General features: G+C 38.3%; 1 protein-coding gene across 1 annotated transcript; it reads right to left on the reverse strand.

Annotated features, from left to right (window-relative positions):
* Window positions 1–320: 320 nt before the first annotated feature.
* gig2e (grass carp reovirus (GCRV)-induced gene 2e) lies at window positions 321–20,801 on the reverse strand. The gene is given in 7 exon segments (XM_036588903.1): window positions 321–919; window positions 5,662–6,161; window positions 8,661–8,669; window positions 13,512–13,608; window positions 13,610–13,969; window positions 20,161–20,605; window positions 20,730–20,801. Coding segments are annotated over 6 exon segments (1,899 nt in total). The 5' UTR covers window positions 20,599–20,605; window positions 20,730–20,801; the 3' UTR covers window positions 321–424.
* Window positions 20,802–20,908: the final 107 nt, after the last annotated feature.

Consider the following 20,908-nt stretch of genomic DNA (forward strand, 5'->3'; position numbering starts at 1 on the left):
TTGATTTGGTTTGTTCATTTAAACAAAATTTATGTCTAAACAAAATTTGTCATCACAGCTCATGACTGCATATGATATCTGCCATCACATCTTTATGACATGGTTATGCTATGTAGCAGATTAGCAGGTTACGTTGCAGATGTTATGTAGCAGATAAAAATAAACAAAGTGATAAACTTTAAAATAAAGTGTTAGCTGAATTGTCGCATCATTTTTGAGATTGCATATATATATATATATATATATATATATATATATATATATATATATGCATATATTTATTTTGCAGTGAAAGACAAGTTAAGAAGATTTGCATTTCTTTATTGATTTACAGTCATCTATGCCATCAAAATGTAAGTGAAAGGCATACCATAAGTACAATACATAGTCAAAGATTTATATAACGTTCTCATGGTAACAGACTTTAGTAACGATCCTCATAATAACCACCAAAAGCCACTGGTTTTGGATAGATTGAATCAATGACCTGGATACGGCTTGGATCCCACACGCAGTCTTCTTCAAGACCGCTTGGAACCATGCCACACAATGGGGGGCACCAAGCAGTGTCATACCCATGATAGTGCCAGGTCTTCTGCAGTGGGTGACCTTGATAGTCAATTTTTTTCACCCTTCCAACATTAACCCACACTCTGAGAACAACTCTTTCATGTTCAGGTAGATTCAATGGGTATCTGCTGGCCTTATTAAGATCCCGGCTGAGGTAAACACCAGGCCCGAGCATGCCATTAGCAGATTGCTTAAAGCCTGAAGCCATGATTTGTTGAGCAGCATATCTAGAGGTTCCATGATACATTCGATATATTTTTCCATCTACAGGCTCAGTGTAGCTCTGGAGACATGGCACTCCTGGACCCAAATCATCTTCTGCCCACATGATGAAGTCTAGAGAAGGATATTTTGATCACAGCAACTGAGGAAAGTCTGAAAATTACAGAAACAATAATTAAATAGTGGGGAAAAATACAGTAGTTTGTGTTTTGTGTTGGAGGGGAATCAATAAGCAGGTATAAATTTATATCTAAAATAGGTTACTTTGGAGAGTTGGCACCTAGTAAGCAGTCTTGCTTTTAATGACATAGTAAATAGATTGTCTTTTCCAGATTATAAATATTCCAGGTAATACTTATGGTAAACAATATGACAACTAATTTACAGGGACGACTGAGGTAATAATATATTTCATCACATCATCATAATAGTCTGAACTAGTCAACATCGGCTCTGCAGGTTACTTTAGTTCTCTTGTTAGTTTTTTAAAAGGAGGGAGTAATCAGATCATGTAGATTAATAACAACAAAGTAACACTAAAATCTTCCAATTTAATGACTCAAACCAGTTTATAATCCACTAATAAATTTTTATAATAACTATACATTTCACATAGAAATGAGGTCACATAGAAATGTTAATAGTTAAGCAAATGTAGTACAATCGAAAATATCAACTGGGTGAGGAAGTCTTTTACATGTTGCTCACCTCTGTGATGGTATGTCCAGCCTGACCGATCTGATTCGGAGAGCGAGCTTATAAAGGAAAGGCATAGAAGGCGTGTCTTTAACATAAGGCGGTAACTCCTGAACTTTTTGTTTCACTTCTTGGACAGGAAAATACATCTGAACGACCTAGTTTTATTATGCTGTAGCATGTACAAAAAACGATACTTAATGTTCACCTTACTAAAGACAAGCAGGACCTGACATATTTTGAAGAGAGGTCTACTTTTATCTTTTGTAGTTATGCAGTATTATTTTGGTTTCCCATTAAGCTGAAGAGATGACTCTGATTTTTACTTATATAGACTGACACTGAACTCCACAGCCAATAAACACATTTGATGCCCTGTATTTTGTGGTGGAAATTCTAATAATAAGTCGGAAACCTCAGGAGATAATCAAAGATTTATTGTAGAAGAACACCGCGGGGAGCTGTCAGCTGAGGCTCTGAAGCTCCTCGAACACCAACAGCGCTGAGTATATATACATTCACAAAGAGCTTGCTCAGACAGGTGCTTCCTGTTATGGTTTCTAAGTGAGGATGATATATCTCTAAGCAGAGACAAACAGTCAAGCTATCATTTCAAAGAATGAGAATGACACAAACAATCAAGTCATCATTTCAGAGAAGGAGGGTAACACATTTCTAACCAGGGATAAACAGTTCGAAGGAAGATGACAAGCTACATACGTTTAACACCTTGAGGTGTCAATACTTGATTTGTATGTGCGAGACCATGATGTGCTAGAACACATCTAGGCGCGTTTGACTTACACTCAAACACAAGAAAAAGCACTTACATATAATTTTCCATTACAATTTCAAATAAAGGGGTCACTAAAAGTAAAATAAAGCATAGCTTGGCTTTTGAATGTAAAATGCTGTACAGAGTAAGATAGCTGGGCGGCACGGTGGTGCAGTGTGTAGCGCTGTCGCCTCACAGCAAGAATGTCCTGGGTTCGATTCCCGGCCGGGCGACCGGGGTCCTTTCTGTGTGGAGTTTGCATGTTCTCCCTGTGTCTGCGTGGGTTTCCTCCCATGGTCCAAAGACATGCAGTCAGGCTAATTGGACGTGCTAAATTGCCCCTAGGTGTGATTGTATATGTATGTCTGTCTGTCTGCCCTGCGATGGACTGGCGACCTGTCCAGGGTGTATCCTGCCTTCCACCCAATGACAGCTGGGATATGCTCCAGCACCCCACTGCGACCCAGAAGGATAAGCGGTTTAGATGATGTATGTATGTATGTATGTAAAGTAAGATAGAAAACAAAATGACTAATTAAAAAGAATGGTTAATTTATGTTTTTCGGTTGAATGGGCTCAAGTATGAACATAAACATTTATGTCCTTTATCATTCTGTGCAGTGCTGGACCCCAGTCAGAAACCAACAGTAGCAGCAAAACCTGTTTGTGAGTACTTATATCTCCTAAGATCAGACAACTCAGCAGACTGTGAATCGTATCTGTAGAACTGAGCTTCTTTTTTTAATAAACATATTAATTTTAATAAACATAATAATTAAATCAGCTACTATATACAGTCCCAGCATTAGAGGATGGGAGCTTATTGTGCCTATTTGAGATCAAAACTAGTTTATGAATACTTATATCTGCTAAAATTAGACAACTCAGCAGACTGTGAATCTTATCCGTAGAGCTGTAAAATTACTGCAAAATACGGTGCAAATATGTGGCTGGGTATGGAATATTATTACACAAATTACAAAAACAGGCACTTTAATTTGTTTAGGTATGAAACTGACAACTGAAAAATAGTTAATAAGTAGAAAAATAAAAGTGAAAATACCTGCCTCATGTTAATTGAATCAACTGAATTGTTCTTTTGCAATACTGACTAAAAGGAGACACTGATAGTGGATTACAAATATAATAACAGAAAAGGGGATAACAGGCCTGAGGAAAAAAAACTCTCACCTTTTATTCATTATAGCATGAATATTGTGCAAAATCTTAAAAGAAACTTACATTATCTGAGTGAAGAAAGGTTCCTTGATTTGGTTTGTTCATTTAAAGAAACCAGAAGGCTGGGGTGAGTGAGGTAGCTGCAGGTAGAGCAGATCAGGCACAACTGTGATCCATGGACATTAATATCTGAGTAGTGAAGACCTGCTGGAGTAGTAGAAACATTCCCCCCAAGATGTTGCCTCATGGTAAACTAAAATCTAAATCTAAACTAAAATCTCACCTACTATGAGAAATAGCAAGATGTGTTGTGCTAAATGTATTTTAATAACTGTTTTATCCATTCTGTTTCATAGTCTATTCTACTGAGAATAGCATGTTAAACCTGTCTTATGTGGCCAGCCTGACCACGGAAAGTAGGCTACATGCCAACAGGATGCTCTATTTGTTTATCCACAACTGTTTAGTTTCTTTTTCTTCTGCGTGTCATACTGTGCTGTTGTTCAACATGGAGAGCTACATTTGCTTTTTGCTCTACTGCTTTTGAAGCAGAATGATCACCAGTTAGAGACAAATAATTGTTAAATTCACATTAATGATTTAACATTGCAAGATCACAAACTAAAGTTTATGACTGATGACTTGATATTTCTTTACTTTAAAGGATATACCTTGTTTATTTATTTATGTTCATTATTGTTTTATTAATGTTTTTGTCCATTTGTTCTGAACACCGACACTTCTGGGATGTAAATAAGGAGGATATGCAAATACGTATGTAAATAATAATGTAAATGTTTGGGTGGACTCTTTGCTGTCTGACTAGTTTAACATATGTAAACCCCTGTTTAGGGTGAGTTTGATGATGCCACCACTGTTGGGGTTGAACTTGTCTCACTGGACTGATCTGTGGCATCTTTTGCACCCAAATTCTTAAAGTAGATCAGCCACTTGTGCAGGTTGCTGATCATGTAGTTTAGGTTGTGTCAGCTGTTTGAGCTGGTTAGTGTTGATCTAAGTCAGTCTGGTGCTGAGTGGTTGTTCAGGGTAGACTGATTACAGTGAGAATCCACTCTAACAAAATTTCTGTTTTTTAATGTTTGTTTGGCATGAGTACCAGCGAAGCCATTACAGCTTCTTAGGTCTGTGAGTCTCTCACAACAATACTGCTGCAAAATCTGAGATTGCAAAGCTATACATTGCCAAATCACCCTAAAACTAACTCTCCAAAATGGTAACTTTACAGGAAAATAAAAAAACTTTATTTGAGCTTTCTGATGTCCATTCATTCTTCCCAAAAGTGGGACTTTTGAGATGATTAGGGTTCAGTCTGACCCTGTCACATCTACAGCACTTTTCATGTGATTCGTTACTGCTTTTATTTCAATTGCTATCAAGTAGCTGAACCTATTGTACAGCATGCTTAGTAGGGGTGCCCGGTAGGCAGTGGTAGGATAGGTGAACTAACAGCCAGTAGGTTGTGGGTTCAAATCCCAGGACTGGCATATAACTGGAGTATAACTAGCTCTTGGGTTCCTGGGCAACCCCCACTGCCCTAGGCGGTGCTGCTCTGCCAGAGCATAGTTAGCCAGCAAAATTACAAATTTCCCTTGTGGGATCAGTGAAGTACTTACTTCATGTTGTAGAGCTGAAAACAACAACAAGGTCCAGTGCATTCCTAACAGAATATCCAAAGCCATAATGACCCTGAAAGTTTCCTCTCCCCATGTCATCCAAACATTCTCCAGTCAGGTGTTGAAAACAGGAAGTAGTGTGTTGTGTTTTTAATACACATGAACATATGCATGTCCAATCAAATTTTAACATAACACAGTCTTTTATCCTATTTGATGCAAGCAGGGCATTCACATGTTTAACACAAAGATGTATTTTAATTACTCAGTCTATGTGTAATTGAGCTGTGTTCTCATGGCCTCACACAAAATGTGTTAAAATAGTGAAAACACAAAAAGTATGTTGTTAATTATCAACTAATCTAAAGCCTGCTACATAAGGTTGATATAAACACGCCATAATTAAACAAAATATACTACTGAACAAAATCTGTCAAGTAAAGATGGTTTCTGGTTCTTTATTGATTTACAGTCATCTTCAAACTATCTTCAAACTACTGTTGGAATATATACATACATTTATATTGTCAGTAGTTTACATAATATTCTCATTGTAACACTGTTATTCAAAAAATCATTCATTCACAAAAACGAACAGTCATTACTCACATACTGTAATTTTGGATAAATTGCATCAATGATCTGGATACGGCTTGGATCCCACACGCAGTCTTCTTCAAGACCGCTTGGAACCATACCACACAATGGGGGGCACCAGGCAGTGTTGTACCCATGACAATGCCAGGTCTTCTGCAGTGGGTGACCTTGATAGTCAATTTTTTTCACCCTTCCAACATTAGCCCACACCCGCAGAACAACTTTTTCATGTTCAGGTAGATTTAGTGGGTATCTGCTGGCCTTATTAAGATCCCGGCTGAGGTAAACACCAGGCCCGAGCATGCCGTTTTTAGATGGCCTAAAGCCATAAGCCATGATTTGTTGAGCAGCAAATCTGGAGGTTCCATGATACATTATATATATTTTTCCATCTACAGGCTCGGTGTAGCTCTGGAGACATGGCACTCCTGGACCCAAATCATCTTCTGCCCACATGATGAAGTCTAGAGAAGTAACTGAGGAAAGGTCTAAGTCTGAAAAGGCAGAAACAATATTCCTCTTAATTTTTAAGAAGCCACACAATTCATAGATACAAATTTAAAATCTTCTTTTTCTTTCAGATTGGGCTAGGCCAGGAGGTCAGTGGCTTGCAGCGGGTGACTGTAGCTTAGACGGCTCATCATTGCACTGGGTGTGTGTGGGGGGGGGGTGACACCTAACCTATGAGGTGGTAGGTGCCCTTAGCTAATGTTGGTTAGTGTGGGTTTTTTCTTTGTTTTTAATAAAGGAATAAAGTTAATTCTAATAAATAAGGTTATACCTTTCCTCTTTTGATGTTTAAAGCAGAACATACTGTGTTGTGGAAATTAAGCTTGAAGAAAGGTTATATCATATGTCCTATGGTTTAAATAATTGATTTTGTCTTTTTGAAAGTTATTTGCGTATTGTCAAAATAATTTTGATTTTATTTTGAGACGCACATCCTTGTTTCATATTTAAAAAAAAAACTATATATATATATATATATAAATGAAGTGGTGCAAACTTATCTTAGAGCATTGCCTTGCACTCTTTTGGTCACACCACACACTAATTTCTGCTAGCACATTCCTGGGGTTTGTTTCTGTGCCAAGTTAGCCTTGGTTCACATTTTTATTTTATGGTGGCTTTAACTTAAACACAGATATCTGAAGCTTGTAACAAATTCTAGTAACATTTCTTTTGTATGCTGCAGTTTCATAGCAATTCCTTCTGTAGAGACCCCTGACATAGAAAAGATGCCCATCTTTGAATTCTAAATGCTGACATAAACCTAAAGGGCACAGCTCATGTTCACAGTCAGTGACATGTCAAAGCCTTCCTAAAGAGTTAGAATGACATTTTTGTTGTTAGAAAATTGGTCCCACCCACTGGGAAACAAAACATGATTGATTCCACGGTCACATTATAATTATGTTCCAGTTTCCTTTCCCAAGTTGACTAACTCATTTTACAATAATTTTTAAGAAGCCATATAGCAATATTGTTAGTTCACAGATACAGTATTGATAAGTTAATTGCACTGTATAAGGCAAGCGTGGGGAACTGAGGCTCAGAGTCCAGCACAGTTTACTGATTTCCCTGCTATAACACAGCAGCTGAACCTAATAAATAACTGATTAGTTGAATCAGGTCTGAGCAGGAAAATCACTAAACTGTGCTGGAATCTGGCCTTCCAGCGTCTCCATGTTCCCAAGCCCTGGTATAAGATTAATTGTATGTTGCTCACCTCTGCTATGATGGTCCAATCTGACTGAGCTAATTCTGAAACTGGGTTTATAAAGGGAACGCAATGAAGGAGTGTCCTTACCCTGAGATTCCTGAACTTTTTGTTTCACTTCTTGCACAATGAAATGCACCTGAATGTTTCATCTTTATGGTAGCGATGCTGTACCTTGCTCCATATGAGTGACAAAAATGTAGCTTAATCTTTACCTTTCTACAGATAAGAGAGCCTTGCACTATTTTTCATTCACTATTAATTTAATTATTAATACCACAGTAATGCCGTATACTTTTTTCCACATGAAATCACAGGGAAAACAAAATAAGCATTTTAATGCCCTTTACCTTTTGTACTTATGTAGATTAAAACAATTGCATATCATGAAGCTACCTGTGTGCATAAGAATTCCAGGGCTATTAAACAGACTTTCATGTTGAAATGTTAAACCTGTTTGTGCTCGTGTCTAAGTTCCCTCATACTGAAAGTGAAGGTACATAAGGCAGGTAAAACTTTTGTGAATTACAATGAACCTAAGTTTTTTGTTTTTAACTCTTTTATATAGCCTAATATCATATGCTTTTTAGGTATACTGTAGATACCATCATTGGCTCATGAACGCTCCATGTTTCGTTACAAAGAGAGCATAATTACTTCTGTTTAACTGAATTCAGTACATTACAGTCTGTGAAATGTCGAGTAAAGATCATTGCACTCAAATGACTTGCTTTTATATTTTTCTGAATCATCCCAGTCGCTAAACTGATACATAAGCTTTTCAAGCCCATTTTTTCACACGTCTCTCCCATGTTAAAACAGCTTTTAGATGTTTCTTTCTGTCCTTTGTCGTTAGCCAGACATATTAGCGCAGTTAAAATAAACACTACTCCCTAAGTTTTTTTCAATAAACTGGATGCTGCCATCTTAGAATGTATTTGTTTCCCAGCCCTGGTATAAGGAGATTAATTGTATGTTGCTCACTTCTGCCATGACAGTCCAATATGAATGAGCTTATTCTGAAACTGGGTTTATAAGGGGGATACAATGAAGGAGTGTCTTTACACGAATATTCCTGAACTTTTTGTTTCACTTCTCGCACAAAAAAATGAATGCAGCCGAATGTTTTATCTTTATGATAGTGATACTGTACCTTGCTCCATATTAGTGACAAAAAATGTAACTTGATCTTTACCTTGCTACTATAATGTAGAGCCCTACATTATTTTGAAGAAATATTAACCGTTCACGTTAGTAATACCACAGCTGTGAGGAACTTAGTGGGTGCAGCCATGCAAACTGGCTCCCAGGTAAGAAGGGCATTCATTGTAGCTGTTGTTGTGTGTTTTAATGTGTTGCCTTTGGGTTTTTGTGTCAGAGGAGGGTGGGATTTGTAATGGAACTAGTGGTAAGACATGTCTACCCTTCTTGTCTTTTGTGTCCTCCTGTATACCTTCTCCTCTGTTTTGTAGTCCTGGGTAGTGCTGAGCTTGGGCATTTCTTGTTGCCTGTTGAAGTACCGGTGCAAAATGACGGAGTCTTCACCTATATGCACCATGTGTGCCATGCCTTCGCCTGCACCAACGCTACATTGGTGTCAGAAGTAGGATATGCTCGCCAAGCTGGAATAAGTCAAGCAGCGCACTCAAACTCAAAGGCAGACGGCGAAGGAGGTATAGCCCAGAGGAATGGGGTAATGAGCTTCCTCCTTGCTGGGTCCTGCCAGCCAATAGAAAGGCAGCTGGCTGAGGAAGACGACAAGAGAAACGGAGAGGTTAGGCTCAGCAGAAGAGCCCAGCTGGAGCCTAGCGAGAAGGAGATGGCATGCATCCGCCTACCGCACTTCAATGGCAAGGATGCCTGGAAGCTGTACTCCGCACAGTGTGCATGGTTTACTGGTCACATTTGGATCACAAATTTGCTTTCTAGAATCCTCCCCCTGTGTCCCTGCCTCAGTTTTGATAGTTCACAGACATAGTATTGTCAAAGTAACAAATGTATGAGGATGAAATGCATGTTGCTAATATCTGTGATGACCTGTCCTATCTGACTGAGCTATTACTCAGTTTACTTAAAGGCATGTGTTTACTTTACTCTAAAACTTTACAACAAAAAAGCTGAGTGATAGAAATGATTATGAAAATGATCATTGTTGCTTCAAGAAAAAAAATACAAAATATTCTAAGTAAATCAACGATAAGAAATGACTAGTCAAAATTACATCATCAGTACGTCATCCTGGTGATATGACTATAGTCAAAATAGCTTTATAGATATGAATACTTGATATTATGACTAGTTAAAATTGCATGGCAGATCTAAAATTATAGCTTTTACTAGTAGAAACTGCATTACAGATCTCTTGAATTTGACTTTTTATTAGTAAAAACAGTGTTATGACTTGTATCATTGGTCCCATTTTAGGCCAAAACAGCTTGCCATGGCGCTAACGTTAACCATCCTGATGAACAGCCACACGTTCAGCTCTGTCTCCTCATTATTCACCACCATCACTATAATGTTTTATCTGATGAGTTTTCAACATTAACACACGAAGGTAATAAGAGGGGACGGTGGAGATCATGTCTGCAATGTCTAGGGCTTTTAAAACACTGTTAGAAAAAACCTCATCAGTCAAAGCACCGTTTTTGATATAGATAAATGTAACGTCGTTATGCTACTTATAGTGAACTATACTGTCTGACGCTGCATAAAACAATAGAAACAGACACTTAAAACAGAAGTTAAGACACCTCTGGGGTTGTCAAAGTAGGACAGAATTTAGGACGTTCTGTCAAGTTAGTATGTTTCTGTAATACTGTTCTTATCTGGATTTAGAATAAGATTATGAATTAGTCCTAACTGAAGTTGTCATGGTAACTGAACAGATAAGATTTCAGACTTTAGATTACAGAAGTTTCTGTAATTTGGCCCCTGGGTTCAGCCTTTCTTCTACATATTAAATGGCAAAATGAAAGATGAAATGATGAAATGCTGCTGCATTGAGTGCAACATTGAAGTCTCAACAGCTCTCTCTGCTGGCCTTGAGGTGGGTTTACTTACTTCGTCTATTTAAAAGTTCACTTTCTGCATAATGTGCATAAAACAGTAACTCATCTGAACAGTCAGCTCAGCATCAGCTATTCAGACTCCCGTGTGGAGTCACACTGATTATATTCAGTCTGACTAGCTCAGATTACCAACTGCGAGTGTAATGAAAATTAAATGACTCGCGAACGGAGGAAACAGGTGTGTTTGGAAACCACACAGGTTTACCACACAGATGAACCCAAAGCTGACATTTTTTAAGTTTTTTTGTAGCTTGTAGAAAACACCATCACGCCCTCTGTCATAGTACAGGGTGTATTTTAAAAGCCACGCTGGCAAATCTCTCGATAAACATATAAATATACAGGCTGGTAAGCAGCCATGGACTCCTCTAAGCACTGCCTAGCACTCTGAAAATTGAAATAATTGATGCCCACAAAGCGTGAAAGCTATAAGAAGATAGTAAAGCGTTTTCAGGTAGCCGTTTCCTCAGTTCGTAATGTAATTAAGAAATGGTGGTTAACAGGAATGGAGAAGGTAAAGTTGAGGTCTGGAACACCAAGAAAACTTTCCAAGAGAACTATTCGTAGGATTGCTAGAAAGGCAAATCAAAACCCCTGTTTGAGACCTTTAGGAATATTTAGTAAAGGGGCTCTCAATCTTTTCTATCCCAAGGCCCACCTGTGTATAAATACAAAGAACAGCAGCCCACACTCAATCAACCTTTTAAATATAATTCTCTATTTCTTTTCTTAGGTGCTGAAACTGAAAATCTGAGAATCAGGGCCTGAACAAGATCAGATCGTCCATTTGGCTTAATCACAGGTCCCAAAATTTGCAGTTATGTTAAAATATATATTTGCAGAGATGTTAAAAAGGGGAAAAGCAAAAAGAATAGAAATGTACAAGGTGGATGTGCTGATTTATAGCTGCAGCATCTTGCATTTTCACTGAAAATACTCCACTGGCTTTTGTCTCGAGATTTCTTAGTTTTGAGGGTATTTGTGATTAATTTGAAATAGCCAAACTTGACTCCACTCGCCGGGCTTGTTAATCCCAGTTTAGGGTGAGTTTGGTGATGCCACCACTGGTAGGGTTGATCAGATTGATTGCAGTGGAAATCCACAACAAAATTTCAAGTTTTTTTGTTTGTTTGGCATGAGTGCCAGTGAAGCCATTACAGCTTCTTAGGTCAGTGAGTCTCTCACAACAACACTGCTGCAATCACCCTGAAACTAAATCTCCAAGATATTAACTTTACAGGAGAATAATAAAAAAAAACATTCTCAACTTTTAATGTTTGTGTTAGAAGTTTTTATTCTTCTCTGTTTTGATGTTTTAATCATGAAATTGCAAGCTGACATTTTTAAATTATATACAAAAAAAACAACAAAAATAGAGATGCAAGGTTTTGTTCTGACAGTGGCAAGTTACAGAACTGTATGGTTAAATGTATTTTTTGTATATTTTACAAATATACAATGGTTACTGTATTTTTGTGTTTAAACAGAGAAAATAATTTTTTTTTAATATGCTAAAATTTAGAGTTCATTTACAATCTGACAAAGCCCACCACCCCTTTCCTTGGGCAGGACTCCTAACTCTACATTTGCCTACCACTGTAACAAATAGACTTTGTTAATATGCCAAATGCAGTAAATGTAAATGTTGTTCCTACATTCTCACATATGCTAAACATTTCATTGACTCCTGTTAAGAGCTGGGGCATAGCCACAGGTAGGCCTGGGTGGGCCTGGGCCTACCCAGATTAATCACAAGCCCACCCAATCAAATAAGGACAGCATATTTATTAACCCGCAATGCTTTAAGACAATGAAATTTTTGTTTTCCATGAGTGCTGTCAATGTATTATGGTCAGTCAAAATCATGATGCTCTCTGCCAAACTCAGCCTTAATTTTTCAGTCCTCCAATCACTGCTTAGCAAATGTTGCCATCCGCTGTAAGAATCGTAATGTTGAGTCCAATGTGGATTCCGATCAGAACTGATGGGCTTACCTGCTGCACTCAGTGGCATGATTATCATAACAAAGGTACAGGCCATGATGGCACCTCTTAAGTTAGGAGACCATTTGGCTCACTTATCATAGTTACAAAGATGTACGTCAGGAAACAAATGGTTTTCATTAATTGGGAAAGAGAGAGGGAGACAGCAAATGAAAGTCATTGCTGACAAAGGGGTGTCAACACATTATCTGAGCTTTCTGACAAATTTCCCTTGTGGGATCAGTAAAGTATTTACTTCATGTTGTAGAGCTGAAAACAACAACAAGGTCCAGTGCATTCCTAACAGAATATCCAAAGCCATAATGACCCCTAAAGTTTGCTTTACCTAAAGTTTCCTCTCCCCATGTCATCCAAACATTCTCCAGTCAGGTGTTAAAAACAGGAAGTAGTGTGTTGTGTTTTTAACACATGTGGACATATGCATGTCCAGTCAAAGACAAGACATTTTAACATAACGCAGTCTTTTATCCTATTTGATGCAAGCAGGGCATTCACATGTTTAACACAAAGATGTATTTTAATTACACAGTCTATGTGTAATTGAGCTGTGTTCTCATGGCCTCACACAAAATGTGTTAAAATAGTGAAAACACAAGAAGTGTGCTGCTAATTGTCACCTAATCTAAAGCCTGCTACATAAGGTTGATATAAACACGCCATAACTAAACAAAATACACTACTGAACAAAATCTGTCATCACTCATGACAGATTATGACACCTGCCATGACATGTTAATGGCACCGTTATGTCAATGTGATGTGGCAGGATTCAGGTAAGTGGTTTTATCTTAATTATCACATCATTTTTACAAACTGAAAGTCTGTCATTCCAGTGATCCTTTCTATAATGCTTTTTTTTTTTTTTGGCAAAGAAAGACAAGTAAAGATGGTTTCTGGTTCTTTATTGATTTACAGTCATCTTCAAACTATCTTCAAACTACTGTTGGAATATGTACATACATTTGTATTGTCAGAAATTTACATAATATTCTCATTGTAACACTGTTATTCAAAAAATCATTCACAATAACAAACTGTTGGTACTCACATACTCTATTCTTGGATAAACTACATCAGTGACCTGGATACGGCTTGGAACCCACACACAGACTTCTTGAAGACTACATGGAACCATACCACATACTGGGGGGGCGCCAGGCAGTGTCATACCCATGATAGTGCCAGGTCTTCTGCATTGGGTGGTATTGATAGTTAATTGTTGTGACCCTTCCAACATTAACCCTCACTCTGAGAACAACTTTTTCATGTGCAGGTAGACGCAAAGGGTATCTGCTGGCCTTATTAAGATCCCGGCTGAGGTAAACACCAGGCCCGAGCATACCGTCTGCAGATGGCCTAAAGCCACAAGCCATGATTTGTTGAGCAGCAAATCTGGAGGTTCCGTGATACATTAGATATATTTTTCCATCTACAGGCTCGGTGTAGCTCTGGAGACATGGCACTCCTGGACCCAAATCATCTTCTGCCCACATGATGTAGTTTAGAGAAGTAGATTTTGATCACTGCAACAAAAAAAGGCATAAATCTGAAAAAAGCAGAAATTTACAGACACAATTTTATTTCCAGTGTTTGTTAATTAGGAAAATAATTGACATAACAATCTGGCTTGTGCCACTAAGAACAGATTGAATCAAATAGGGTAACATGGGGTCATCCAGTGTTTTCATATACATTTTCATTTTGTTTAGAGCCAGATATAGTGACAAAATGGTGAGCTAATTACTTAGCAATCTTTTTAAAAGTAGCTTTGTTCTTCTGACTATGATGATGCTAATTTCTGCTAGCGCATTCCTGGGGTTTCTTTCTGGGTTAGTGCCAAGTTAGCAGTGGTTAAATTAACATTTTATGGTGGCTTCAGCTTAAACACAGATATCTGAAGATTGCACCAGAAATTCTAGTAACATATTTCTTTTGTATGCTGCAGTTTCATAGCAATTCCTTTTATAGAGACCCCTGGCATAGAAAAGCTGCCCATCTTTCATTCTTAATGCTAACATAAACCTAAAGGCTACAGCTCACAATCAGTCATTGACGTGTCAAAGCCTTCCTAAAAGGATAGAGGGACATTTATTGTTATAAAATTGGTCCCACCCACTGGAAAACAAAATATGATTGGTTGATCCCACAGTCACATTCTAATTATGCTGGTTTTTACTGGTACGCACAGCATAAGGCTTTCTTACCTGAAGCTGTGAAGAGGGTCAGAGTGATTAACTGATGAGTTGAATCAGGTCTGAGCAGGAAAATCTCTAAACTGTACTGGAATCTGGCCCTCCAGCACTAAAGTTCCCCAGCCCTGGTATAAGGAGATTAATTGTATGTTGCTCACTTCTGCTATGACAGTCCAATATGACTGAGCTAATTCTGAGACCAGGTTCATAATGGGAATGCAAGGAAGTGTCTTTACACAAATATTCCTGAAACTTTTGTTTCTCATCTTGCACAATAAAGAGCAGCTAAATGTTTTATCTTTATGATAGTGATGCTCTACCTTGCTCCATATGAGTGACATAAATGTAGCTTATTCTTTAACTTTTTTTAACTTACACTACTTTGACTAGATATGAATCCTTCTCATTATTAATACCACAGTGATGCAGTATACTTTTTTCCACATGAAATCAAAGAGAAAACAAAATAAGCATTTTAATGCCTTTTACCTTTTGTACTTGTACTAGATTAAAACAATTGCATATCATGAAGCTACCTGTGTTACTTAAGTGTTAAACTACTGCAGGGCTAATAAACAGACCTGCACACTGAACGTTAACATGATAAACCTTTTTTCTGCTATGTTCCCTCATACTGAAACTGATAGTTCGTAAGGCAATTTTTGTGAATTACAATGAACCTAAGTTTCCTTACAAAGAGAGCATAATTACTTCTATTTAACTGAATATACAGTCTATGAAATGTTGAGTAAAGATCATTGCACTTAAATGACTTTGGTATGTTTCTGAATCTTCCCAGTCGCTTACATTAACTGATACATAAGCTTTTCAAGCCCATTTTTTCACACGTCTCTCCTGTGTTAAAGCAGCTTTTAGGTGTTTCTTTCTTTCCTTTGTCCTTAGCCAGACATATTAGCGCAGTTAACGTGAACACCCCTCCCTAAGTTTCTTCATGCTTCAGTGTATCCATATCTTTATCACTAAGTCTTTTTTCACTGCCATCTCAGAACATATTCAGAACAAAAAAACAAAAAAACATGCAACCACGCAAACATGTCTTATAAAAACATAACAGTTTGGGTGAAATGGCCTGACCAGATTTATATATGTATATTTTTATTATTATTTTATATATTTTATTTTAGTGGGAAGCTAATGGTTCATTGGTCATATCTGGATGACCTAGATCCCCCACCAAAGTTGCTTTATAGAATCCTCCTCCTGTGCCTCTGCCTCTCTCCAAGCACTTATAATTTGTCCCGGCCTCTCTTTCAATTCAATCTATTCCAAAACTCCTACATTTTAAAAAAAATCATTTTCAAAAAGCCACAAAGCAATATTGATTGCAACATATAAGGCAAGGATTGAGAAGGATGGGGCAAGGAGAGTCAGAGTCCAGCACAGTTTACTGATTTCCCTGTGCAAACACACCAGCTAAATCTGATGATTAAGTGGTGAGTTAAATCAGGTCTGAGTAGGAAAATCACTCAACTGTGCAGGAATCTGGCCCCCAGCACTGAAGTACCCCAGCCCTGGTAAAAGGAGATTAATTGTATGTTGCTCACTTCTGCTATGACAGTCCAATGTGACTGAGCTAATTCTAAAACTGAGTTTATAAGGGGAGTGCAGGGAAGGAGTGTCTTTGCACGAATATTCCTGAACTTTTTGTTTCACTTTTTGCACAATAAAATGCAGCTGAATGTGTCATCTTTATGATGGCGATGCTGTACCTTGCTCCAAATAGGTGACAAAAATGTAGCTTGATTTTTACCTTGCTACAGAGCCTTATATTTCCCAGGTAAGAAGCGTGTTAATTTTAGCTGTTGTTGTTGTTGTGTGTGTTAATGTGTTGCATTTGGGTTATTGTGTCTGAGAAGGGTGGGCTTTGTAATGTAACTAGCGATTAGAAGTATCTACACTCCTTGTTCAAAATGACGGAGTCTTCACCTATATGCACCACGTGTTCCACGCCTTCGTCTACGCCAACACTACATTGGTGTCAGAAGTGGGATATGCTCGCCACGCTGGAATAAGTCAAGCAGTGCACTCAAACTCAAAGGCGGATGGCGAAGGAGGCATAGACCAGAGGAAGGGGTAATGAGCTTCCTCCCTGCCAGGTCCTGCCAGTCAATAGCAAGGCGGCTGGCTGAGGAAGATGACAAGAGAAACGGAGAGGTTAGGCTCAGCAGCAGAGCCCAGCTGGAGCCTAGCAAGAGGGACATGGCATGCATCCGCCTACCGCACTTCAAAGGCAAGGATGCCTGGAAGCTGTGCTCCGCACAGTGTGCATGGTTTACTGGTCACATTTGGATCATAAATTTGCTTTATAGAATCCTCCCCCTGTGTCCCTGCCTCAGTTTTGATAGTTCACAGACATAGTATTGTCAAAGTAACAAATGTATGAGGATGAAATGCATGTTGCTAATATCTGTGATGACCTGTCCTATCTGACTGAGCTATTACTCATTTTACTTAAAGGCATGTGTTTACTTTACTCTGAAACTTTACAATAAAAAAGTTGAGTGATAGAAATGATTATGAAAATGATCATTGTTGTTTCAAGAAAAAAAATACAAAATATTCTAAGTAAATCAACGATAAGAAATGACTAGTCAAAATTACATCATCAGTACGTCATCCTGGTGATATGACTATAGTCAAAATAGCTTTATAGATATGAATACTTGATATTATGACTAGTTAAAATTGCATGGCAGATCTAAAATTATAGCTTTTACTGGTAGAAACTGCATTACAGATCTCTTGAATTTGACTTTTTATTAGTAAAAACAGTGTAACTAACTGGTAAAAACAGACTTGTATCATTGGTCCCATTTTAGGCCAAAACAGCTTGCCATGGCGCTAACGTTAACCATCCTGATGAACAGCCACACGTTCAGCTCTGTCTCCTCATTATTCACCACCATCACTATAATGTTTTATCTGATGAGTTTTCTACAACATTAGCACACGAAGGTAATAAGAGGGGACGGTGAAGATCATGTCTGCAATGTCTGGGGCTTTTAAAACACTGTTAGAAAAAACTCGACTTATTCAAACTACGATTCCAATGTAGATAAATGTAATGCCATTATCATTACAGTGAACTGTACCAGCGCACTGCATAAAACAATGGAAACAGACGGTCAAAACAGAACTTACGATGCCTCTGAGGTTGTCAAAGTTAGGACAGAATTTAGTAAATTCAGTCCAGTTAGGATGTTTCTGTGATATTGTTTTCTTATCTGGAGTGAATGGATAAGATTACGAACTTAAGAACTGTTGTTCTGTAATAACTTCTGTCCTAAATTCAGTCCTAGCTGAAGTTGTCATGGTGACTAAACAGATAAGATCTAAGAGTTTAGAAGTTTCTGTAATTCGGCCCCTGGTTCAGCCTTTCGTCTACACATTAAACGGCAAAATGAAAGAAATTTGATAAAGTGCTGCTGCCACACTGAAGTCACACCAGCTCTCTCTGCTGGTCTTGAGGTGGGTTTACTTACTTTGTCTATTTAAAAGTTCACTTTCTGCATTATGTGGATAAAACAGTAAATCAGCTGAACAGTCCACTCAGCATCAGCTATTCAGACTCCCGTGTGGAGTCACACTGATTATATTCAGTCTGACTAGCTCAGATTACCAACTGCGAGTGTAATGAAAATTAAATTACTTGCAAATGGAGGAAAACAGGTGTGTTTGGAAACCACTCAGGTTTTCCCACACAGATGAACCCAAAGCTGACATTTTTAAAGTTTTTTTGTAGATTTGAAGACAGGTAGAAAACATCGTCCTGCCCTCTGTCTTCGTATGGGGTGTACTTTAAAGGTCACACAGACACATCTCTCAACAAAAATACAAACGTACACGCTGATAAGCAGCTAGCAGTGGTTGCTAAGCAGTGATTGGGGGGGCTGAGGAAAATGGGGCGATCTGATTGGCTCAGTCTCTGACGTTAGCAGGCTAGTCCCGCCCCTTCCCTGCAGTATGGAACATGGCTTGTGTCGTGTACTGGATACTGTACTATATACTACTGATGAAGAGTAGCATGCAGTATACAGTATATACCGATGCAGTAAACAGTACACAGTACGCTATTTGGAACACAGCCCCTTGTCTCAACAATCAGCAGCCATAGGCTCCTTTAAGCAGCTGCTTAGCACTCTGAAAAATTAAATATTGATGCCCACAAGCAGGAGAAGGCTTTACGAAGATAGCAAAGCGTTTTCAGGTAGCCATTTTCTCAGGTCATAATGTTATTATAAAAAATGGAAGTTAACAGGAATAGAAGAGGTAAAGTTGAGGTCTAGAAGATCCAGAAAAGTTTACAAAAGAACTACTCGTAGGGTTGCTGGAAAGGCAAATCAAAACCCCCATTTGAGACCTTCAGGAATATTAAGCAGACTCTGGAGTGGTCGTGCACTGTTCTACCGTTCAGCATCAGTTACAAAGGAACATCTAAACAAGCCTGACGCAGTCCTGTGGACTGCTGAAGTTAAAATGGAACTTTTGGCCACAGTGAGCAATGGTATGTTTGGAGAAAAAAAGGGTGCAGTATTTTAACTGTTAAACATAAGGTTGAATCAATCATGCTTTGGGCTTGTGTTGCACCCAGTGGCACAGGGAACACTTCACTGGTAGAGTGAAGAATGGATTCAGTTAAATTAAAAGTTAACACATTGTCTGCAGAGAACACACTTCTGTACACTTTAATGCACAAATGCTGTTTATTTGCTGAATTAAATATCTTTTTTATTTTATGTGTTTTATTGCAGTATGTTTAAACTCAGCAAACAAAAATAAATTGTACAGTGAAATTTGTATAAAAATGCCACATTTAAGTGTGCTCTCTATAGAGGATACGTTCACTTGCTTTTACATAGAACATGAACCATTTAACCAGGGTTTGTCAATTTTTTGCATAGGAATGTATAAATACAAATACATGACTTGGCCAGGTTTTTTCGGGCTAAGCCAAACAATCTATTTCATGTAAGCCAGCCGCTACACTGGTGCGCTGAGACTGATATGTGTACTCGCTTTGTATAATCCTGAAATCAAATCATTTTTTCAAAGGTTTCACTTCCTCTTCACTTTTACCTCGTAATCCGCTGAACAAAAATAAGCACAGAGATTTTCACTTCCAGTTAGATCAGATTCCTCAGCTCTTCAGCGTTCAAACATGCTCTTTGATAATGGTAAACTTAGATATACTTAGATATATTGTGCTCCAAAATACATAATATTAGAATGTCAATGTAAATCATACAAATACACACAAATGTGCACATTGAATGAATTACTTCAATTAGGTGTGTTTATTTAGGTTTATTGGGCTATAAGGACCCTGAAGGAATTGGTCATACCACAAAGTAACATTCAGCATTGTATGATGTTTATTTCAATGTTCATTTCTGTCCAAACAACCTGTCCCATTTAGTCTAAATCAGATATGTTTTGTGGATCCATATCTTGCTGAAGAAGATGGAAACATCTACAGCTACTTTTGGGTAGATGATACTGTCTAAAATGATGCGTCGTGGATCCCACACACAGTCTTCTTCAAGACCACTCTGAACCATGCCGCACCCTGGGGGGCACCAGGCGGTGTCGTACCCATGATTGTGCCAAGTCTTCTGCAGTGGATGACCTTGATAGTCAATCTTCTTCACTTTTCCCACATTGACTCTCACTCTGAGCACAACTCTCTGGTGCTCCGGGAGGTGTAAAGGGTATCTGCTGGCCTTCTGTAAATCTCGACTGAGATAAACACCACATCCCAGCATGCCATTTGGAGACTGGCGGAAGCCTTCGACCAGTATACTTTGAGCCGCAGCCCTGGAAGTGCCATGATACATGGTGTACACTTGATTATTGCAAGGACTGAAGCAGCTGTCCAGGCAGGGCACATCAAGCGTACTGAAATCGTTCTCCTCCCACATGATGGGTCTAAACACAAGCATTTATTTGATTAATCAGGGAGCCAAAAGAAGACAATATTCTGAAAAAGATGTTGTTTCAACCTTTCATGGATTTAAATGCAACTTTTTAAAAGAATGTATGCTAAGCCTACCTTATCTAAACAGAGCCACTGATCTGGGTGTGATGATCGCAAGGATAAGAGAGGTGTTGAGAAACCTCATCAAAACTAGCTGTTTCCTCTTCTAATCAAACCAAGTGCATGTAGCAAAACACACCCACATTCTTCCTGTTAATGTTTCTGCTGCACAGTGATAGCCATTGCAACTTTTA

This window comes from Colossoma macropomum, unplaced genomic scaffold (assembly GCF_904425465.1).
Source record: "Colossoma macropomum unplaced genomic scaffold, Colossoma_macropomum, whole genome shotgun sequence".
Classification (NCBI taxonomy): domain Eukaryota; kingdom Metazoa; phylum Chordata; class Actinopteri; order Characiformes; family Serrasalmidae; genus Colossoma; species Colossoma macropomum.